Genomic DNA, 25,157 nt, shown 5'->3' with positions numbered 1-25,157 from the left:
CAGAATAAAAAGAAAAAGATTTGGCTTGAGGAACTTCCTGCAGTCCAGTGGTTGGGACTCCACACTTCCACTGCAGGGGGCATGGGTTTGATCCCTGGTCCGGGAACTAAGATCCCGCATGCTGTGTGGCATGGCCAAAAAAAAAAAAAAAAGATCTGGCTTGAATCTGTAATTTAAGGAATGCTTCTTGTCATCTATGTTGAGAACAAAATTCTGAAATGCAATAGAATGCTATTAACACTGTCTTGCCTGTCTTAGTGCATTCAGTCACATGGTCTAACTGCTTCCCCAGCTGATTCATAGCCCTTTTGTTTTGGTGATTCCTTTTTGTTCCTAAAAACATGCCCATTCTTCCCTGTCTTCATCCAGAACAAGAGAACAACAGATCTAGAATTCAGGTTGCAGACTTTTCATTTTGTGGAAAAAAACCTAAAGGCTCATCAAGGACTTGCCCAAGATCACAAAATTTAGATGAAGATGGTTGCCTTGTCTTGTGGGGTGTTCCTCTCTGTATCATACAGTAAAGTGCTGAGGCAAAGGCTTTCCCAGACCACAGTTACAGCTTGGCTTTAGCCAGTATGGACTGCCCCCAATCTCTCCTGCACCATCAATTTCTCCCTCCCTACCCGATCAGTCCCACTGGCAAAAAGTTAAAAAGATAAAACCTGTTTTCCACCTGTTCTTGTTTGAGTCCCTATCATTGCACTGAAATTGATCAAGGCCACCAAGGACCCCCACACTGCTAAATCCAACAGTCAATTCTTAGTCCTCATACTACCAGGACTATTGGTTGCCTTTAACTAACACAGTTGATCACTTCCTCCTTGAAATGATTTTTTTTTTTCCACCTGGCTTCCATAACACTTTTCTCTTGGGTCTCCTATTACCTCAGTGGCCATTTCTTCTCAATTTTCTTTCCTAGATCATCCTCATTCCTTCCCCGCCTCTGCTGCCAAGTGCTTAGTTGTTCAGACCACTTCTCTTTAATTTCTCTTATTCCTGGAATAATCTTACCCTGTCCTGTGATTTAAGTACCATTCATATACAGATATATCCCACTTTTTTACCTCCAATGTAGAGTTCTCCTCTGAACTTCAATTTAATAGTCAACTGCCCTCTGGACATCTCAACTTGGAGGCATAAGACATGTCAAACTTAACATGTCTTCAAAACCGAACTCCTCTCTGTCCCCAATCTGTACCTCTCCCTTAATCTTCCTAAGCGTAGAAAATGGCATCTTCAAGTTGTTCAATAAAAACTTGGAATCCATCCTTACCTTCCCTCTTACTCTGACGCAATCTATATCTATTTCATTAACAAATTCTATTGGCTCCATCTTCAAAACATATCCAGAATCCAACTACTTCTACCACGTCCACCAAGTCACCATCCCTCCTGCCTGGAATTTTGCAGTATCCTCCTAATTGACCTGCCTGCTTTTGCCCTCAGCTCCTTCACAGCCTGTTCCTTACATATCAGCCAGTGTGATCTTTCCTCTGCTTAAACCCTCTAATGGCTCCCACCTCACAGAATAAGACCCCACACAGTCTGACCCCCATGGCCTCTCTTCTACCACCCTCAGCCTGGTACACTCTGCTTCAGCTACCCTGGCTCCTTGCTGTTTTCTCCATACACCAAGAAAGCTCCTGCCTTTGGATCTTTGCTCTTGCTATCCTATCTGCCTGGAATGCTCTTTCTCTAGACAACCACCAGGCTAGCTCCCTTATTTCCTCCATGGCTCAACTCAAAAGTCACCTAATCAAGTAAAGTCTTTCTTGACCATTCGACATAAAAAAGCATCATCCCACATTCATACCTTACCCAGTTCCCCTTTCTTCACAGCACTTAACACCTTCTGACATACTGTTTATGTACTTATTTATCATCTGTCTCAACCTACTAAAATGAAAATCCCATGAGGAGAGGCATTTTTATCCCCTGCTGTATTCCCAATGCCCATGCCCATGCCTAGCCAAAGAGGAGAAGCTCAATAAATATTACTGAATTACTGAATGCATTCCTTTCCCTTGTCACTCTCACATACTGTACTGTTCTCTTGGTGCCCCAAGCTCTCTTTGAGACCTGCCATTCTTTTAGGCACTAATACTTACTGGGCTACACAGCTTTTTATGCAAATTTGACTCCTAATAGACTCTGTTAGGTACCTTTCTAACAAGACCTTGATTTCAAATAATGAATGTGACCAAGTCTACTCTGATAGTCTTGTAAATAAATGGTGGTCTATGGGCTGGAGAATAGTCACTTGGATTCATGGATAGATGAATAATCTGATTTGCTGAATGTTAATGGTTCATCTAAGGGGAGGTCTCTAGCAAAACATAAACAAGTTCTATTCTTAGCTCTGATTCCATTGCCCCCCATGACTTGGATAGCCAATAGAGATGACAGAAACTGTTATCCAAGCAAAATAAAAACACATGTCAATACAAAGGCTTATACATGATGTTCATAGTGGCTTTATTTGTATTAACAAAACAAAAGAAAAAAAGGAAACCCCCCCCACAAAAAAAGAAACCCAGGGAATGGATAAACAAATTGGGGTATACCTATACAATAGAATACTACTCAGCAATGAAGACGAATGAACAATTGATATATACATGTGGATGAATCTTTTTTTTAATAGATTTATTTATTTTTATTTATTTTTGGCTGCATCGGGTCTTCATTGCTGCTCGCAGGCTTTCTCTAGTTGTGGCGAGCAGGGGCTACTCTTCGTTGCAGTGCGCGTGCTTCTCATTGCGGTGGCTTTTCTTGTTGCGGAGCACGGACTCTAGGCATGCGGGCTTCAGTAGTTGTGGCGCGCGGGCTCAGTAGTTGTGGCTCGCAGGCTCTAGAGCGCAGGCTCAGTAGTTGTGGCGCACGGGCTTAGTTGCTCCATGGCATGTGGGATCTTCCTGGACCAGGGCTCGAACCCGTGTCCCCTGCATTGGCAGGCGGATTCTTAACCACTGTGCCACCAGGGAAGTCCCACACATGGATGAATCTTAAAATAATTATGCTGAGTGAAAGAAGTCAGACTCCCAGAAAGAGAAAGAGAATGAATATACTATATGGCTCCATTTATACAAAAATTCTAGAACACATAAACTAATCAAGGGCAGAAAGCAGAACAGTGATTTCCTAGGGACAGTACCCCTACTGGAGAACCAGGAAAACAGCAGAGAAATCAGCACAGGTAATGAAGTAAAAAGATACCAGAGGAAAAGAAGTGGGCATCTGGCTTTTCCTTGCAAACTCCGTAAGAATAAGGGTAGCAGACTTCCCTGGTGGCGTAGTGGTTAAGAATCCACCCGCGAATGCAGGGAACACAGGCTCAATCCCTGGTCTGGGAAGATCCCACATGCCGCGGAGCAACTAAGTCCGTGCACCACAACTACTGAGCCTGCGCTCTAGAGCCCGCGTGCCACAACTACTGAAGCCCGCGCTCCTAGAGTCCGTGCTCCGCAACAAGAAAAGCCACCGCAATGAGAAGCACGCGCACCGCAACGAAGAGTAGCCCCCGCTCGCCACAACCAGAGAAAGCCCGTACGCAGCAACAAAGACCCAATGCAGACAAAAATAAATAAAATAAATAAATTTATAAAAAAAAAAGAACCATGAGAGGCAAGCAAGACAGTCTGATGATATACCCTCACATCACTATCTTCTGTTACTTCTACTCATTCTACTTTATAGACGGGAACTGCAGAACTAGCTGTGGGGAGACTCCAGCTGACCAAGCTGGCAGTGGATAGCAGAAGATGCTGTTGTGGGTGTGGGGGAGTGAAATGGTAATTTCCTGCCAGAGGTAAACTGGAAATGGGGCAAAGACCTCTAGACAGTTTAAATGACAGAAAATTGATCCCTGAACCATATGGCAGCTGTTAGGATGAATGAGAACTGAAGACAGTAACATCAGCAAACGAAGAGGATACATGCTCATTCTCCTGGAATCTGGAGAATGGCAGGAATGCATCTTCCTAGGCTCCTGAAGATCCAAGCAATGATGATCTAGTGCAATGTTCAGGTATAAAACTGAATATTGGTGTGTTATAAAAAGACAAAAACTTTATTCCTAGGTCAACAGGAAGCTTACAAACAACCAAATCCTATGCCATGAAAGGTTAGAATTAATTGAGCTGTGTGGCTGGCCAGATGACCTAACATTAGACTAACGATGAAAAGGAAAAGTCCAATGCCACTTCAGCAAGTTGGGGACAAAGGAAGGGTGAGCCAAGCAAACCAAACAGGAGTCCAGAAGGGGCCCACCAGCTACAGAGGGGCAGTTCTCTCACAGTAGGAGCAATTTATAGTCACTTGAAGTAGCTGGGAGGCAGAGCAGCACCGCAGGAGATGCAGTAAGCTTTCTGGAGTTGTGAACCCATCTAATAATCTCTCCCCAGATAACTTCCTCATCTTCACAGAAGCAGAATTGTGAATGTAACTTAGGAAACTCACAGACCACTCACAGTTATCCTCACACCTATCTGTGCCCACCTGATGGGTCCGTGACCACCAGACCACCACTTTGTCTCACCACAGGAACTCTGCCACTGACTCCCTCCATGACTTGAACAAGCATGCTCCAGTCTCAAATCTTTAGACCTAAGTCTGCACATCATCAAAGACAAGGTGAATGCTAAAGGTCCTTCCAGCACTAAAGTGAGGCTTATATAGAGGAACAACAATTTATTTCCTGGGGAAGAGCATATGAGTTCATTGTTGCTGTGTTCCAGTCTTTGCCTTCTCATGATGGATGATGACCTAAGAAATCCAACTGCCAACACGAAGTTGTCTCAGCAAAAATTCTATTAGAATAAAGATAAGGCAACCTCTGTCACTCACTAGAGTCACTCACCATCCAGCAGGTCTTCCTCGTCATCCCTGCCATGCTCCTCCACTGCCACCTCCTCCTCCTCCTCCTCCTCCTCTTCCGCATCCTCCAGCTCCACGTCTGGGTCCAGGTCTGGATCGCTCCCTGAGGCGGATTCGTCTGACATGGCTCCCAGAGGTCCTCAGTGGACATTACCGTCTCATGGTCCACTGCAGGGATCCTAGGAGGAGCACAAGAGGCATCAGAATCACCAAAGGCTTCACTTAGGAGCATGAATTTTTCAAAGAGAAAATGTCAAGGATGAATTCCCTGGGAGCTTTTCTAAGCAGGTCAGCTAACCATACCCAAATCTCAACCTTCCCCACAAGGGCACTGGCCCTAAGACATATTTTGGTGACTCTCTGCCCAGCTCAAGCTTCTCTTAGCTGCTTGTTTGGTCCCTTTAAGATATTTTCTTGCCCAAACGCCCTATACACCTCAGAATTCCCATTTGTTCGTTCCTTCATGCATCAACTGTTTCCTGAGCACCAACTCTTTATATCTATATATATACATATACATGTATATATAATCACAGGCACTGTACTAGGCTTTGGGGACACAGTAGAAAGAAGAAAAAAGTATGTTAGAGGGTGCTAGTTGGCTAGTGTGGGCCAGAAGGAGCTGTTCTTTTATATAGGGGGAACAGGGAAGTTCTCACTGAGCAGAGGCCAGAAGGAAGAGGGAGCCACACAGACATCTGGAGGGACTGAGTCCAGGCAGAGTGAGCAGCAAAGGCAGAGCCCTGGAGCGGGAGTAACTGGGAGTGCTCAGGGAATAAGGAGTGGGCCCTGCCTTGGAGCACTACAAGGAAGATGGTCCACTCTCCAATCACCTGAATAAAGCACTTACAGGCTACTGGCTATTTATCACACTGTCACTCCTCCCAAATACTTAGGTAGCCTCAGGCTCCCCGTGGCTCAGAATGCCCCTGTGCCCACCTCTCTGTTCTCAGGCTCTGCCCTACCTCTTGGCCCATTTCCACCTCCATTTCTTCCAAGAAGCCTTTGTCAACTGCCCCAGGCTTCTGGGATCATATTCCCTCTTCTGAACTCCAGAACTCCAGTAGCCATGCTAACCATGCTGACCTTCACCGAAGGCTTCATGTGAGCTACCTGGCACAGTGTCTGCCTTCTTTGGTTTCTCACCTCCTGACCCAACAGTAAGGCCCTAATGGCAGGGATTTAGCTGGGAATTGCCTCTTTGTATCCTAAATCTAGAAGCATGTCCTATTCATTCATTCACATTCGCTCTCTCTCTTGCCAACCAGCTCTATTACATTTACTATGTGTCAGGCACTATGCATGTCTGTCTATCTGTCTCTCTCTCCACTTTACTATTAGCAAGGTCATTTCTTCTTGAGTGGAAAGAAAAAACAAGATAAAGAAAGCTAGACGATTGTTTTGTGATAAAGCAAATAGAGCAAAATATTAACATGAAGATTCACCAATTCTTTCAATTTTTTGGTATACTTGGTTTTTTTTAAATAATAAAATGTGGGGGAGAGGGGCACAAGATAAATAATCTTTTATAAGACAAACTGTTGTAGACAACCACATCCAGAATTAGGTCATCCTAAAATTCCTCCCATCTCCCAAAATTAAAAAAAAGAAGGAAACACAAGTCTCTAATTATTCAACACAAATACTATTCCAGAACTGGAATCTCTTATTAAGGTCCAGACACAATTTGAAACAGAATTTCTATGTTCTCCTGAACAGAAACAGAAACAAAACAAAGCAAACTGGATCCTTTAGAATTTTGGAAAACTAGAATTTAAGTTTAAGACTGCTCAGTTAAAAACCACAGGAATAATGACTGTGTGTGTCCTGATGGGTCATGTACTTAGCCTCTCAAGACAACGAAAGCAAAGAGCAGCTATGAAATGATTTAGTAATAAAATTCAAATTTTTGCATTAATAACACACTTCCAAAAACATTTACAAAGGGCATTAAGGTACAGGGAAGAAAAGTGATCCACAAATAAATACTAATATAACTAATGCTGGGTTTCCCTGGTGTCACAGTGGTTAAGACCGCCTGCCAATGCAGGGGACACGGGTTCGAGCCCTGGTCCGGGAAGATCCCACATGCCACGGAGCAACTAAGCCCATGCACCAAAACTACTGAGCCTGTGCTCTAGAGCCTGCGAGCCACAACTACTGAGCCCATGTGCCACACTACCGAAGCCCGCATGCCTAGAGCCTGTGCTCCGCAACAACAGAAGCCACTGCAATGAGAAGCACGCGCACCGCAATGAAGAGTAGCCCCCGCTCGCCGCAACCAGAGAAGAAGCCCGCGCGCAGCAACGAAGACCCAATGCAGCCAAAAATAAAATAAATAAAATAAGTAGTAAAAAAAAAAAAAAAAAAAAAAAATATATATATATATATATATATATATATATATATAACTAATGCTGAGCTACCATTCACTGACAAAGCAGATTACAAGTCTCTGAAGGAAACCTGTATCTTTAGTTCATTAGGTTTTAGAAAGGAAGTAGTAAACCAATTAAATATCAGCAGGTTTAGAAGTGAAATTTATTTCTAAATATTAGTATAATGATAATTCATCAGCAACTACTCTGTGTTTGGAAGTCAACGTTCATAATCAGCATAAACCCCCTGTTTCATTCTAGACTGCTTAATAAGTGTTTTGCTTACAGTGTGCCTGGCTGATTATGGAGTGGCTTTTAGAGAACAATTTTTAATTAGCAAGTACCTTTAGGTAATCTGAATTCCTGTCATTTTAGAGAAGAAACTGTGTGGTGATGGAAGAATGACAATCACTGAGAGGTCAGCAATAACAATGAAAAGCCTGTAAACCCCCAGTTAACAAACATCTTCAAAACAACCTCAGCCCCAAGCTCCTGACAGACAGAAGCAAACATCAATTAAACATTCAACAACCACACATATTAGACTATGAAAGACATTGATCCAGCCCCCTTCTCAAAACATTTTAAAAACAGAGGAAACTTTAAAATAGTACCCAGGCCATCAGATGCCCATGACAGAGAAGAAAGTGGAAAGTAATGGATTTCTTAAGTCCCATCAAATTTGGTTTTTCTCTTTCCTTCCCTTCCATGAGCCGCTAAACTTCTTTACGTAGAGGACACGATGAATTCTTTTCTCAGCTCTTTAGAACCATACCAACTACTTAAGGGGCAGGTTTTGCTGTTACTGATCACCTTCAAAAAAGCAACAAAGGGAAAATGGCAGAGGAAAAGCTGATCTTCAGGGGGCAGCAGCACAGTCAATTGCACTTTGTCTCTAAGGGGCTCCACCCACCCACACAGACACTTCCATGTGGGCAAAGCCTTTCAGAACACAGGGAAGGCAGCCCTGATTCAAAAAATTAGCTCTTAGTAGAACTGTTAGACAGACATGAGAAAAAAGTTGATGAGGAAAAAAATGCATCTCCCCATTTGCTCCTCATCCCATGTGAAACACTGCTTCAATCTCCAGTGAAGAGAAGCTCTGCCTCTAAGACACAGAGACACTAGGAGAGTGATCATGGGTGTGTTGCACCTTGATAAGGATCTGTATTCCTACAAAGCAAATTCTGGGACTCAAATTCTATTTTAATGAAATGGGAGACCTAGCTATTAAAGGAACTCCAAACAGAACCACTCTGAAAGGAAAATATTCAACCCCTAAGTAATATGTTAATTTCTACAGTTTAATATATTGGGATTGCTAAAAGGAGGCTATAATTACGAAGAAACACACAGCCAATCCCAGTCGAGCCTCTCAAAGCAATCTTGAGAGTGAAGGAAAAGGGCCTTCTGCCCTGCTAAATTAAAAGACGACACCTGTCTGAAAAGTGTTGCCTGGCCAAGAATCAGCAGAATTAATCATGTGGGCACAGCCCTTAGACACACCCCTGGCAGGGAGACACTCAGGAGGAAATAAACACACAAAGACACACACACACACCAGAGGGCAGACAGCAGAAGCAAGAAGAACTACAATCCTGAAGCCTGTGGAACAAAAACCACATCCACAGAAAGCTAGACAAGATGAAAAGGCAGAGGGCTATATACCAGATGAAGGAACAATATAAAACCTCAGAAAAACAACCAAATGAAGTGGAGATAGGCAACCTTCCAGAAAAAGAATTCAGAATAATGATAGTGAAGATGATCCAGGACCTCGGAAAAAGAATGGAGGCAAAAAGATCAAGAAGACGCAAGAAATGTTTAACAAAGACCTAGAAGAATTAAAGAACAAACAAACAGAAATGAACAATACAATAACTGAAATGAAAACTACACTAGAAGGAATCAATAGCAGAATAACTGAGGCAGAAGAACGGATAAGTGACCTGGAAGACAGAATGGTGGAATTCACTGCTGTGGAACAGACTAAAGAAAAAAGAATGAAAAGAAATGAAGACAGCCTAAGAGACCTCTGGGACAACATTAAACGCAACAACATTCGCATTATAGGGGTCCCAGAAGGAGAAGAGAGAGAGAAAGGACCAGAGAAAATATCTGAAGAGATTAGAGTCAAAAACTTCCCTTACATGGGAAAGGAAATAGCCATCCAAGTCCAGGAAGGGCAGAGAGTCCCATACAGGATAAATCCAAGGAGAAACACGCTGAGACACATAGTAATCAAATTGGCAAAAATTAAAGACAAAGAAAAATTATTGAAAGCAGCAAGGGAAAAAAGAAAAATAACATACAAGGGAACTCCCATAAGGTTAACAGCTGACTTCTCAGCAGAAACTCTACAAGCCAGAAGAGAGTGGCATGATATACTTAAAGTGATGAAAGGGAACAACCTACAACCAAGATTACTCTACCCGGCAAGGATCTCATTTAGATTTGATGGAGAAATCAAAAGCTTTACAGACAAGCAAAAGCTAAGAGAATTCAGCACCACCAAACCAGCTCTACAACAAATGCTAAAGGAACTTCTCTAAGTGGGAAACACAAGAGAAGAAAAGGACCTACAAAAACAAACCCAAAACAATTAAGAAAATGGTCATAGGAACATACATATCGAAAATTACCTTAAACGTGAATGGATTAAATGCTCCAACCAAAAGACACAGGCTTGCTGAATGGATATAAAAAAACAAGACCCATATATATGCTGTCTACAAGAGACCCACTTCAGACCTAGGGACACATACAGACTGAAAGTGAGGGGATGGAAAGAGATATTCTGTGCAAATGGAAATCAAAAGAAAGCTGGAGTAGCTATACTCATATCAGATAAAATAGACTTTAAAATAAAGAATGTTACAAGAGACAAGGAAAGACACTACATAATGATCAAGGGATCAATCCAAGAAGAAGGTATAACAATTATAAATGTATATGCACCCAACACAGGAGCACCTCAATACATAAGGCAACTGCTAACAGCTATAAAAGAGAAAATCGACAGTAACACAATAATAGTGGGGGACTTTAACACCTCACTCACACCAATGGACAGATCATCCAAAATGACAATAAATAAGGAAACACAAGCTTTAAATGACACAATAGACCAGATAGATTTAATTGATATTTATAGGACATTCCATTCAAAAACAGCAGATTACACTTTCTTCTCAAGTGCGCACAGAACATTCTCCAGGATAGATCACATCTTGGGTCACAAATCAAGCCTCAGTAAATTTAAGAAAATTGAAATCATATCAAGCATCTTTTCTGACCACAATGCTATGAGATTAGAAATGAATTACAGGGAAAAAAACGTAAAAAACACAAACACATGGAGGCTAAACAATACGTTACTAAATAACCAAGAGATCACTGAAGAAATCAAAGAGGAAATCAAAAAATACCTAGAGACAAATGACAATGAAAACACGATGATCCAAAACCTATGGGATGCAGCAAAAGCAGTTCTAAGAGGGAAGTTTATAGCTATACAAGCCTACCTCAAGAAACAAGAAAAATCTCAAATAAACAATCTAACCTTACAACAGACTCCCTGACTTCAGACTATATTACAAAGCTACAGTAATCAAGACAATATGGTACTGGCACAAAAACAGAAACATAGACCAATGGAACAAGACAGAAAGCCCAGAGATAAACCCATGCACCTACGGTCAACTAATCTATGACAAAGGAGGCAAAGATATACAGTGGAGAAAAGACAGTCTCTTCAATAAGTGGTGCTGGGAAAACTGGACAGCTACATGTAAAAGAATGAAATTAGAACACTCCCTAACACCATACACAAAAATAAACTCAAAATGGATTCGAGACTGAAATGTAAGACCGGACACTATAAAACTCTTAGAGGAAAACATAGGAAGAACACTCTTTGACATAAATCACAGCAAGATCTTTTTTGATCCACCTCCTAGAGTAATGGAAATAAAAAGAAAAATAAACAAATGGTACCTAATGAAACTTCAAAGCTTTTGCACAGCAAAGGAAACCATAAACAAGACGAAAAGACAACCCTCAGAATGGCAGAAAATATTTGCAAACGAATCAACGGACAAAGGATTAATCTCCAAAATATATAAACAGCTCATGCAGCTCAATATTAAAGAAACAAACAACCCAATCCAAAAATGGGCAGAAGACCTAAATAGACATTTCTCCAAAGAAGACATACAGATGGCCACGAAGCACATGAAAAGATGCTCAACATCACTAATTATTAGAGAAATGCAAATCAAAACTACAATGAGGTATCACCTCACACCAGTTAGAATGGGCATCATCAGAAAATCTACAAACAACAAATGCTGGAGAGGGTGCGGAGAAAAGGGAACCCTCTTGCACTGTTGGTGGGAATGTAAATTGATACAGCCACTATGGAGAACAGTATGGAGGTTCCTTAAAAAACTAAAAATAGAATTACCATATGATCCAGCAATCCCACTACTGGGCATATACCCAGAGAGAACCATAATTCAAAAGGACACATGCACCCCAATGTTCACTGCAGCACTATTTACAATAGCCAGGTCATGGAAGCAACCGAAATGCCCATCGACAGACGAATGGATAAAGAAGATGTGGTACATATATACAATGGAATATTACTCAGCCATAAAAAGGAACAAAATTGAGTCATTTGTTGAGACGTGGACGGATCTAGAGACTGTCATACAGAGTGAAGTAAGTCAGAAAGAGAAAAACAAATATCGTATATTAACACATGTATGTGGAACCTAGAAAAAATGGTACAGATGAACCAGTTTGCAGGGCAGAAATTGAGACACAGATGTAGAGAACAAACGTATGGACACCAAGGGGGGAAAACCACGGTGGGGTGGGGATGGTGGTGTGCTGAATTGGGCGATTGGGATTGATATGTATAAAATTGATGACTAATAAGAACCTGCAGTATAAAAAAACAAACAAACAAACATATAAAACATCTAATACTAAAAACTTAACCCCCCCCCACACACACACATAAAGGCTTTGTTCACAAAGCAGACCATGCCTGGAGAGTCCACACTGAAAAATGCAATCACACACTGCTTCACCACTGCAGGGCAGCCCATGAAATTTCAGAGATGTCTTTGTGTTCCTCAGCAGCATCCTGATCCTGCCTTTGATAAAAATAATCCATTCCAAACTGCCATGTCCTCTTTAATTTTGGTGACCTTGAGTAATACTAAATTTCCTCAAATGATCTCAAAGCAATTCAACAGCAAGTGCCACTCACACCTTTTTTCCATTAAGAATATAAACAAAACCATGCATTTATGCTAATTTACAAGGGGAGGAAAGTTTTCAGAGCATGAAAACATTCAGCCCAAAACTTTAAGCAACATCCCTTCAAAGAAACCCATTAGTCAAATAATTTAAGTAATTCAAAGGGGAAAAAGAGTTCAGTTCATATATATTAGTACTCCCTGGGTATCTACAAGATTCTTCCAATCTGCTGTGAGAGATCGACTGTGGAGCTCTAAAGTTATTTCAAAACACCTTTCTTGTGCAAGATAAAGACCTGATGTGTACTTCAAACTTCCACGTAGCCCAAATGCCTTTTGATTATCTTTCAGTTACTTAAAAACACATTTAATACACACAAGCAGCCACAGAGCTAAACTGACAAGAGATCAAAATATTTTATTCAGAAATCTAAAGAGACTTTTGGCAATTAGGAACTTAAGACAAAATAAGGAAGGAAAGGTGAACAAACATTCAAGACTCCAAGAAGCAGGGCCACAGGAGACAACTCTCCCAAAAGGCAATGCAGTGAGGCCAGCACCAAGCACAGCAGAGGCACTGAAGCCACGTTTAAAGAATCAGTCAAGAAACCTAAATTATAGTCACAGCTCAGTGGGAAATTAGCTGCATTACCTTGGGCATATCAGTTCTCCCACAACTTCCATTACCCCTCTTATTCCAGCCTAGAAGAAAGATGGGCCTGAGTTCATCTTTAACACCCCTTCCAGATTCTATGACAGCAGTTTTTAAAGGGTGGTTCCCTCAGGTGGTCCTGAGGGTCCTAAAGACCCTTTCAAGGGAGCCAGAAAGTCAAAATCATGCTTGGGTTAAAGAGCCATTCAAAGTGCAAGATAGACCAATGGATTTTAATGTAACAGAATACAAAAAGTTCCTTGATATGGTTTCAAAGTCTCTGTAACAATTAACCTTGAAGAAACTACCATTTTTCGGCGTTTCGGTATACTAGTAAAGAATACCCACAGTGGGGCTTCCCTGGTGGCGCAGTGGTTGAGAATTCGCCTGCCAATGCAGGGGCCACGGGTTCGAGCCCTGGTCCGGGAAGATCCCACATGCTGCAGAGCAACTAAGCCCATGCGCCACAACTACTGAGCCTGCACTCTAGAGCCCGTGAGCCACAACTACTGAGCCCACATCCCTAGAGCCAATGCTCCGCAACAAGAGAAGCCACCACAATGAGAAGCCCGTGCACCGCAATGAAGAGTAGCCCCCGCTCACTGCAACTAGAGAAAGCCCGCGTGCAGCAACGAAGACCCAAAAGCAGCCAAAAATAAAAAATAAATAAAACAAAGAATACCCACAGTTATCTGAAAAGGATGTTAAAACACTCCTCCCTTCTCCAACTACATTCTTCATGTACTCCAACAATACAATAAGTCAACAACAAAACAGTAAGTCACAACAAGCTAAATGAAGAACCAGATCTGAGAATCCAGCTGTCTCTACTCAGACATTTTCAAATTTTCGAATGTGTAAAACAATTCTACCCTTCTAATTTTTTTGCTTTGGAAAGTATAGTTATTTTTCATTTAAAAGGTTATTTATGTTAACATAATTATTTTATTATTTTAAAATGAATTAATATTTTTTTATTTCTCAGTTTTAATTTCTAATACAGCATATATTGACCAATATAACCAATATAAACAAAAGTTCTTTGGGGTCTTCAATAATTTTTAAGAGTAAGTTTGAGAACTTGCTCTCCTCAGACAACAAAACTCTAAGATCTATGGTCTTTTCCCCCAAATTTTCAGGTATCACAAAGAAAGAAAAATTGGCGTTTTTTTTTTTTTTTTTTAATGTAACGAGCAGAGGACCACATTACATGAACATCATAAAATACTCCATACCATATTCAAATAAAAAAACAAAATCAATCTGATATATAAATGATACACACAGGTTATTTTATAAATGTAATTAACCATCAAGGGCAAATTTTCTCAATAACTGAAGTTAATACTACATTTGCAAAGTCAAATTTTCACTTTTACCACTGAATCTCTGCTATCCACATCCTCTTTAAAATAGCCAAGGGCTGAGGTTCCTTGTGTACACTGCCCGCCTTGTAAAGCTTCCCTGGCTTATGCCCTTCATCCAAGAGGTCTCTGAGAAGCACATCCCTGCAGAGCCAGTCCCAGGAGTTTTGAATAAGTAGGAGTAAAGCCCTAGGCCACTGCTGAGGGGAGCAAATGAAAGATTCATTTCATTCTCTATGGAGGCAGCTGAAAAAAAAAGAAGAGGGAGGGGTGAGAAGAGGGAAGGAGAGGGAGGGAGGGGGGGAGGGAGAGAATAAACAATTGATCTGGGAAGATAGGAGCTAAAGCAGGGATGACAGCTTTGGCTATGAGAAGCCTGTGTGACATAGCCACTGCTCCCCAGAGAAATCTGGGCTCTGAAAAAATCTCTCTCTCTCTCTCTCACACACACACATACACCACATATGTTAAAACATCAGATCTGTGTAATATGAGGGTGGTTAAAAAAAAAAAAAAGTAAGATCCCTGGATCTCTAAATACAGGAGATGAGGCAAGAGTAAAAGCAATTCTGGCTAAATATGTTACCATTCAACTTGTGAGTCCTGTATCTCTTTCCACACAGCTCTAACTTCTTAAAACAGGGATTTCAGAGATAAGGGCCAACTTGGCAGGGGCATGGATGGCCCACTTTCCCTAGGCTTCCTGGAGCCTAAGCCAGCCCTGAGTCCAGATCAGCCTAAAAGCAGGTCAGGTTTATCTACTACATGGTGAGACTGAAGAGGCTTCGAGAGAGGCCAAATCATGCTTGGTGTCCCATCTGACTCCCCCACCACAACCATCTCCACTTCCCTCACCAGTCTCTTCCCCTAGCCCTCTGAGACCCCTCCCTCTCCTAAGAGTTCTAACATAAAGCCACGGAGTTCAGTCTGGGTGCTTCAAACCCAGACAACTACAAGCTGTGCACAGAGAGGATGGTTTACCCTTCACAGCCCTGCAAACATTCAGCATGAACTTTGGTAAAGACTTCTCTGTATCTAGTCAACCTACCCACGAGACACAATCCTAAAAAGCTCTATGCAAGTAGCATCTCATCAAATCAGAGCTTTTAAAAATAAGACTATAGCAGGGACCCTGACATGAATCCTTCTATACTATAACTAGCCACTAACTTTCTGAATTGATGCTGATCACTTTAGATTTTCAGTTATTATTTCTTTTAAAATAATTATACCTACATCACATAGAGGCTGTATACTGCGGTTTTTTCCTAAATTGGTATCTACTATAAATAAAAGTTCTAATGGATGACTACTATTTTGCAATATATATTCACATAATTGTATTTCTATGGCTACTCAAGTTTCTCACTTTGGCTTTGTCAGTGACATGGGCACTCTGTGCACTTAGCTCCTTAACGACATAGGTAAACTCTTCTGGCTCCACTTCTCACGGTTCTAAAATGAATGGTAATGCTAGTCAGCTGTAGACCCCTTATGGTGCCTATGGTACAATACAAAAATATATTTGGTCTTTGCCCCTGGTTCCTGGCACAGAGCTCCCAAAACCCTTGGAATTTTCTGAGTGATAGGAGTGTCTTTTGTTATTCATACCAAGCCCCTTTTGACCAGACCTGAATTTATGTTAATGAAGTAATTTAGGGTGGGGTCCCTAGAAAGCCTCAGGATGGGACTGGTCACCAGTAAGACCAAATGACTAGCAGGAACTTTCAGTCCTACCCACCAGCCTCCAAGATGGGGGCAGGGAACTGGAGATTAAATTCTATAAAAACTCCTGAACACTGAGATTTAGAGGGCTTCTGGGTCAGTGAATACATTGAGATGCTGGGAGGGTGGAACCTGGAAAGGGCACTGAAGCTCCACAACAACCCCCCCGACCCCATACCTTGCCCTATGCACCTCTTCCATTTGGCTGTTCTTGAGTTGTATCCTTTAAAATAAACCAGTAAACATAAGTATATTCCTGGGTTCTATGAGTCATTCTTGCAAATTTTTGAACCTAAAGAGGGGCTCATAGGAACCCCTGATTTATAGTCAGTCAGTGAGAAGTATGGGTAGTCAAGGACTTGTGACTGGTATGTGAAGTAGGGGTAGTCTTGCGGGACTGAGTCCTTAACCTGTAGAGTCTGCACTAACTCTGGGTAGTTAGTATCAGAATTAAATTGTTGAACACCCAGTTGGTACACAGAGAATCAGAGAATTGGTTATTGGTGCTGGAAAACATCCCAATGCCACAAGGATTTATAAGTGACAAATCACAGGAAAAATTTATATCTGCAAAGAATAGAGAATTTAAAGATCCATTATTTCTTGACTTCCCACATGCAAAAATAAATTGTGGCATTTACTTCAATGCAACAGGTAACCTGTACCTTTAAACTACTAAATGTCACATTTCCAGTTGACTTATATTAGTAATTACATGATACACAAATTTGTAAATGGGAATCCATAATGGGTTCACCTCCTCAAATCACAAAGGAAGAACCACAGATAAACCAAATCTGTTTCCAACACCGTTTTCCACATTTTCAATGAATAATAAAAACTGATTATGAAATTTAGGAAAAAAACTAGCAGAACCAAGGAGGATCATTTAGTGACCTAAGCAATTTAAAATACGTATAGAAAAAAATAATTAAAAATTAATAAAATACGTATAGAGTCTAACCATCACCTGTCTATTAGATACCTCCCCCCTCCCTTGGCCAACACACCCCCTCCGACAACCAAACCTATTAGAAGCTACTAAAATGTGGAAGAATTGAATTACACTAATGAGTTCCATTCAAACACAATCCCTTGACTCTCAAGGTGGCATCACCCTTCTCTAGAATGCATGAGGAAGTCAGGATCAGAATGAGAATTGGAAGAATCCTGGGACTAACTGTGCACGTCCTACCATATATGTAAAACAATTCTCTAAGGACTGTTTCAGATTAAAGGAGACTAAATGCAATGTGGGATCCTGGATTAGGTCCTGGACCTGGGGAAGAAAATAGCTATAAAAGCCAGTACTGAGGACAATAGTTGATGCAACTGAATATGGACTATGGATTAGATAATAGTATTGTATCAGTATTTTATTTCCTGATTTTGAGAACTGTTCTGCAGTTATGTAAGAAAATGTCTTTAGGAAATATACAATGAAGTATTTAGGGGTAAAAATAAAAAAATAACCTTCTAAAAGACAGTTAACAAGGACTAGAATAAAATCATCTGTTTCTGGTTCTCCAAAGATTTAAACACTTAATGAGTACAAAAATATCTTATTTCAAAGTACAGATTTGAAAGATTACCTAGCTAACTATTCTCCCTAGTTAATCAGTAACAAATAAGTAACAAAATTCCTTTCCTTTAAGACACAATAACTTAGGGTTAAAAAGGCTAATTAAGCCTCTCAGCATCCCCATGAACAGGCAGTATGTCCTCCTGCTAGGGAGTAGGCTTCCCTCCCTCTTCCCCTGAGCCCAGCAAGAACTGGAACCATCTCTGAGGCAAATCTCACCTGGGTTCTGTCTGGAAGGCTCTAGGTCTGATCAATGTCATAAACAAACAGCAAGCCACAGGCAGGTAGAAAGTGGACTCGCTGGCTTGCCCTCCCTCTTCGTGTAGATGTGGCCCAGTTTAGAACAGTCTTCTAACGAAACTTATGTAAGCAATCTAGATTATGTGTTTCACTGTTACTTTACGGCCAAGGTTATTCAACCTGTGCCCAGTTCTTAGGCTCTTACACACACACACACACACACACACACACACTCCCTCTCTCTCTCTCCAACATTGTAAAAATATGTAGTTTAAGATTCATACCGCTGAACCAATCAGTGTTAACTTAAAAGTTGCACTGTAAGTCTCTCTCTAGTCTATCACTGGACATAAACACTGAAGAAACCAGTGACATCTGAATATTAGCAAAGATAAGTGGGAAAGAAAGTGTGCACCTGACCTAAAGCCAATAAAGTAGAAAAAAGGCTTCTTCTTTCAAATTAATACTCCTATAATGTCTCTGGGGAAAAAGCATATGGAGTCTGGACAAAACTCAGACTATAGATTTTGCAAGTAAGAAGAGGATCGGCAGGAAAACCTCATTTCTGTAAGCAGAAAATAACAGATGCTAACCTTTGGGAAGAAGGGCCATCTGTCAAAGTCTGGAAGATGACCTGCGTGTGTGTGCATACCCAGTCGGGTACATCCCGTCACTCTTCAGATAAAGATGCTATTCCATAGAGACAAGGCCAAACTTCAATATACCAAATGAGAGGTGATATAATGAAGAGACCAAGATAATTCACACAGGGATATTATGGCCAGGAGATATTGTCATGATAGTGGGGATGAAGGGCAAAGGCTGAGATGAAATAAAAGCTTGAAGAAATATTTTAAAGAAAAAAGTGGCTGAAAGTTATTTGGAGATGGGCTTCCCTGGTGGCGCAGTGGTTAAGAATCTGCCTGCCAATGCAGGAGACACGGGTTCGAGCCCTGGTCTGGGAAGATCCCACATGCCACGGAGCAACTAGGCCCGTGTGCCACAACTATTAAACCTGCGCTCTAGAGCCCAAGAGCCACAACTACTGAGCCCGTGTGCCACAACTACTGAAGCCCACAGGCCCTAGAGCCCGTGCTCTGCAACAAGAGAAGCCACCACAATGAGAAGCCCGCGCACCACAATGAAGAGTAGCCCCCGCTCACCGCAACTAGAGAAAGCCCACGTGCAGCAACGAAGACCCAACGCAGCCAAAAATAGAAATTAATTAATTAATTTTAAAAAAAGAAAGTTATTTGGAGAAAGAATGGTCAAAGGGAAAGGCAGAAGGGCTAGCAATTTATTCAGGCCAAGCTTAGGTACCTTCTGTGATAAAGACACTGTGCCAGGCACTGTGGGGGTGATATAAATATATGCCTCAAGAAAGAAAACTCAGATGTAGAGCAAGAAGCCATAAGACTCCAAAACAGAAACAACAAAAATGTCATTTTTGGACACCAAAGATGTCGGTAGCATTTGAATAAATACCAAATACCAAATCAAATCTAATCATAATTTAAAATTATATCCCTAATACAAAAATGAAAAATGACATTATTGTCCCACTAGGAAATTTATGATGCATTTTTCTCCCCTAATTACATAAACATATGCCTTAAACACATCTATACTCTCTTACATGGTCCCTTGGTGCCCAAGGATACTCATTCACCCTAGTACAGTTAACGGTATAGTCTGGGGCAGCGTGGTTTCTCTTTAACCAGGGTGAAGCTGTACCCTGGAATTAAACCCCAAACCTTTGCCTCATCAGCAGTCACTATGCCAACCTAAAACAGTTGGCGACCACCATCCAAGAACAATCTAGTTGACTGAGAGTGAAGAATAAAAGTGGAACACCTAGAGACAACTGCCAAATCTCAAGGACAGACATTCCAGGCCTGCATTTGGGAAAGAGGGCTAATAAAGTTCCAATCTTCTGGTCATTCAGTCAACAAGTAGTCATTAAATATTCTTGTGACCTATTCTCAAGTGGACATTGCCCCAGCACTGCAGCCAAAATAAAAATGCCCCAAAAAGAGAAGGAGAGTGAGTAATAGAAAAATGACAGGACGAGGAGCTAATCCTCCCTCCTGCTCACCACAGCATACAAGAATAAGGAGTGCAACTCATTGTTACATAACAGTAAGGCTGAACAAAAGGCCCAGCTAAGTCAATGGTGGCATCTGCAGAGTGTTATAAACCCAGGGCTAGAGGATGCCACTCAGCCATGCTAATAGATAAACTACTGAACACCCCACAACACAGCTATTTCCAGACTCTCCTTATCATCTCTCCCATTAACTAAAAACAAAAATATTGCCTTCCATAACAAACAATTCTGACAGATGGGCCTCTTCACATTCAAAAGTCCCTGTTTTAAGATAGTTCTGCTCTTAATGAAGTTCATACATTATTTTTGCACCAGTGTAGATAAGACATAGTAGGCAGGCCTCTACTTAGATTTTTGACTTGATATTAGTATTATACAAGCTGTATTTTACTCTTTATAATAAATAAAATATTGAAATTTTAGAAATAATTATAAATTTCGAACTTGGACAGGCTTCTAAAAAATGCCACTCACATAGAAGGATGGAAAGAACCCATGCAGTTTTTTTTTTTTAACATCTTTATTGGAGTATAATTGCTTTACAATGGTGTGCTAGTTTCTGCTTTATAACAAAGTGAATCAACTATACATATACAGATATCCCCATATCTCCTCCCTCTTGTGTCTCCCTCCCACCCTCCCTATCCCACCCCTCTAGGTAGACACAACCCATGCAGTTTTACAAATACTGTTAGCACTGCTGTTATCTTGATCAAGAACTATGAAATGCACTCCATTTCAAATTTCAGAATGAACACAAACCAAGATTAAGTGCACCACTTTATAGCTTCCCCACTGATTCCACTTTTGTAGCAAAAGCCTATAAAATTATCTGCAAAAGAAATTATCAACTGAGAGTGAGTACTTGAATACTGGGTATACCAGAGTCATAAAGGCAGGACAGCACCAGAGTTAAGATTTCAGGTCAACAGCTCTAGAAACTATCTGGTGGAAACCAACAAGATAGCACCACAATGAACAAAGTACATCTAACAAGTTGGACAAGGATGTCCTGCTTGGCCCCTTGGCAATGGGGGAGACCCTGCAAATTCTCCCACTGCAAAAACACCTAGAAATATGGATAAAATTATATAAGTATCCATTCTAAATGCACAACTGCTTTCACAAAAAAAAGTAAGAGAAATCCCCAAGGAGCAATGATGAAAGGCAAACTGAAAACACAAACAAATACTGCTGACACTACAGCAGTCCTAGGGGAAGAGGAGGGTGCCAGCCTTGCAGGGGATGGGATGGGGGACAGGGGGATAAAGAGATAATACCCTGGGCTCAAAGAAGCAAAAAGAAGGGACTGCTACCTCTACATAAGGTCAGGACGTTGAAGAGTTATACTCTTATGAAAGAGTGGTCTAGAAAAACTCTAACCACCACACAGAAGACAACATAAAATCTTGTGTCAATCTAGGTCAGAGGGGAGAAAAAAGGTATCCAATGGGAGTCTGTAACCAGAAGTCTGCCCTCAAACCAATTTGAGGTTGAAATACATACTTACCTAGGTGGTTCAAGAAATTAACCAAAACTAACAAGGCCCCAAGCAAGTGATACATCCTAGTTGCCTAGAAGTAAGTGTAAAACATCTCTTGCATATACCTCAACCTGGACCACCAAGATAAAGCCTTACTGAAGATGAGCTCACAATTCAAAAGTATAAACAGAGGAGGGACTAATCATACAAAAGCAAGAGCCAAGAAGGTCAGAGTCCTAAAAATCTACCTATACTGTGAAGGGAGAACATCCTTGCAGGAATGCAACAGAAGGACATCAGGCTATCCTCTGCTCAGTAGCCTGTGCTAAACAAGGGGACTATTCCTGGGAAAGGCCAGTCAGCTGCCCAGGAAACTGACGGTACTGTTGCCTCAAAGCCTCCTTTCTTTGGGACTTCCCTGGTGGTGCAGTGGTTAAGAATCCACCTGCCGGGACTTCCCTGGTGGCACAGTGGTTAAGAATCCTCCTGCCAATGCAGGGGACATGGGTTCGAGCCCTGGTCCAGGAAGATCTCACATGCCGCAGAGCAACGAAGCCTGTGCACCACAACTACTAAGCTTGCGCTCTAGAGCCCAGGAGCCACAACTACTAAGCCCACGTGCCACAGCTACTGAAGCCCGCGTGCCTAGAGTCCATGCTCCACAACGAGAAGCCACCGCAATGAGAAGCCTGCGCACTGCAATGAAGAGTAGCCCCCGCTCGCCGCAACTAGAGAAAGCCCAAGTGCAGCAATGAAGACCCACAGCAGCCAAAAAAAAAAAAAAAAGCCTCCTTTCCTTAAAAACAAGAGAAGGGGGGCCCATGGGCACTGGTGTTAAGCAACCCTATCGACAAAAGGTCTGAATCTCAACAGAAAAGAATCTGAGACTGAGGCGGCTCAATCTTTATACATGTTCATGAAGCTCAATCCTGGCAACTTTTGTAGGCTTCCCAAAGCATCTGAGACTGGCAATCAGACTGTGCTGTACAGGAGTGAAAAGTCCTCTTTGTTCTCATCTCTAGACACTGCCTTCAGATGTCCCACACCCTCCATTATCATCAACAAAATGGGAAGAAATAAAGCTTCCCGCGGGACTTCCCTGGTGGTCCAGTGGTTAAGACTCCACACTCCCAATGCAGGGGGCCCGGGTTTCATCCCGGGTCAGGGAACTAGATCCCGCATGCCTCAACTAAAAAGATCCCACATGCCACAACTAAAGATCCCGCGTGCCAACAATGAAGATCCGGTGCAGCCAAATAAATAAATATTAAAAAAAAAAAGCTTCCCTCATTTAGATTTGTAAAAAGGAATCAAACACATGATCCTCACGTGTTTAATAGCATCCTATTATAAACATACAAATAACATATACTACATGCTCCCACAAAGCTGTGATTGTACCCTTTTAATTCTTTTTTCTCCCTATTATAACATGACATCTGGCCTAGTTTCTTCAACAGGCTATATCTGGTTTACCCAAGAAGCCATATATAGCTATGATTTACTGAATCCTAATAAAATTAATTAGCCTCTTTTTTAGAGGATTAAAGGAAAGGGCACACACCAAGAGCCCCACTTATACTTCTGATGTAGTCCCTCTATTTCTAAGTCCTCACTCTATATTTGGTTAGGCATCCTAGATAACAAATCTCACATCTTCAGTTACATATAAAGGAGGACCCCAAATCTACTGCATTCTGCTAATTGCGGCCCACACCACAGTGGGCATTTTCTTGTTTTCCTGTGTAACGCAGACAGACAAATTGCTTCACTGCTTTGGGGAAGATACTCCTGACCTGTGGATTTCCTGAGTTCTTACCAGGTCCTGGCAGCAGTTTCAACCACTTCAGAAGGCTTGTATCTGATGTATATAACGCATTAACACTGGGATAAAGATGCTATAGCCAGCGGACAAACTATGAAAAGCCCATCAGTAGCTGAATCAATTATTTAATTTTGCTTTCCAAAAGTTGTCTCCCTCTGAGCTGCCTCTAAACAACAGGAAGTAACTGATTTTTAAGGAAGATTTGAAAATAACCATAGCATGTCTAGAGAATTACGTGAACAGAACTTCAGCAAAGAAAAAGGGATCATGATCTATAGAGGACAAGCTGATACTCTGCCACCTAGTAACTAATCTTCCCATATCTGGGCCTTTCCCAATGTCAGGGAAAGTCAATACTTTCATTATGTGCAGACTTAACAATCAGTTAAAACTCACTAAAGATACTACTGAATGCTTACACACAGAAAAGAGTTTAAAAGGAATAAACTCTTCTCAGTGAAGTGATGAAGCAAATGCCATGGTATTCTACATTCGAACTGCTGACTCTGGTGATTTTTGATAAACACAAGGGGGCAGGGGAGTGGTGATGTGTAAAAACCATGACTTAGAAATCAAGAAGTTCTTTTACTAAAATGCACATTCTCTGTACCCTGACATAAAGAGGCTCTGAGATCTTGAATCAGGCTGTTCTATAAAGCTTCAGAGAAAGAACAGAAGAGATGATGACTGAGAACCAATAGTTGGAAAGCACATACACCATATGAAACCAAATCCATTAGTTAAGGATTCAGCCTCCTAGCCAGGGTACTAGCCAATAAAGAATAGTGAACAGCAATAGAAGTCCAATTTAAAAAGGGAGAAAGAGGACTTCCCTGGTGGTCCAGTGGGTAAGACTCTGCGCTCCCAATGCAGGGGGCCTAGGTTCGATCCCTGGTCAGGGGACTAGATCCTGCATGAGTGCTGCAATTAAGAGCCTGCATGCTGCAACTAAAAAGATCCCGCGTGCTGCAACTAAAAGATGCCACATGCTGCAACGAAGATCCCGCGTGCCACAACTAAGACCCGGCACAACCTAAATAAGTTTGTTTTTTTTTTTTAAGAAAGGGAGAAAAAAGATGGTTCCACAAAGATAGTTCTAATACATTCAAGTACCAAAATCAGAAAAACCTTTTTAATAACAGGTTACATCCCTCATGTCAGAAATTGACCGTTACCTACTCTATTAAAATTGACAAAACAGCTCACCAAGAAGAAAGTTTGGTGGTCTCTAGAACGTCGCTTTCTAGAGAGTGATACCTCCAAAAATTCTGCTCAGCTCAACAAAAACGTATTAAACAACTACCATCTACTGGGGACACAAAGATAAAGAGCAAACACAGGTCAGGTCAGATCAAGCATTAAGAGGAATGAGGCCCAAAGCGAGTTTTGAAGAAAGAGTTGGACAGAGTTAGGTAATGGCAGGGTGGGTGGGGGGGTGGGGAGTGGGGTAGGGGATGGAGGGGATGAGATAATGGAGATGAATAGAGAAGAGGAGGGAAGAGTTCAAAGATAGGGAACTCTATGAACAATAATTGAGAGACAAGAAAGAGCAGAATGTGAAATTAAACAAATCCAAGAAGGTTGTGTTACTGGAGCATAAAGTAGGGAGTATGGGGGAAGAGTAGAAAATGAACCTGGAAAAGCAACAGGGCA

At 41.5% G+C, this 25,157-nt stretch overlaps 1 protein-coding gene across 4 annotated transcripts in view; it reads right to left on the bottom strand.

The window, feature by feature from the left end:
- The window catches only part of RAD54L2 (RAD54 like 2), an 88,007-nt gene that overhangs the window by 44,958 nt on the left and 17,892 nt on the right, over positions 1-25,157 (bottom strand). For all 4 annotated transcript variants that reach the window (XM_036870392.1, XM_036870395.1, XM_036870394.1 and 1 more), the window contains one exon: positions 4,862-5,057. In XM_036870392.1, the coding sequence (XP_036726287.1) occupies positions 4,862-5,003 (142 nt within the window). In that variant the 5' untranslated portion in view covers positions 5,004-5,057. The remainder of the gene's footprint in view (positions 1-4,861; positions 5,058-25,157) is intronic.

The sequence above is a fragment of the Balaenoptera musculus genome, chromosome 11 (genome assembly GCF_009873245.2).
Source record: "Balaenoptera musculus isolate JJ_BM4_2016_0621 chromosome 11, mBalMus1.pri.v3, whole genome shotgun sequence".
NCBI classification, from domain to species: domain Eukaryota; kingdom Metazoa; phylum Chordata; class Mammalia; order Artiodactyla; family Balaenopteridae; genus Balaenoptera; species Balaenoptera musculus.
Note: the sequence above shows the minus strand (reverse complement) of the source record. Positions and strands in the feature narration are given on the sequence as shown.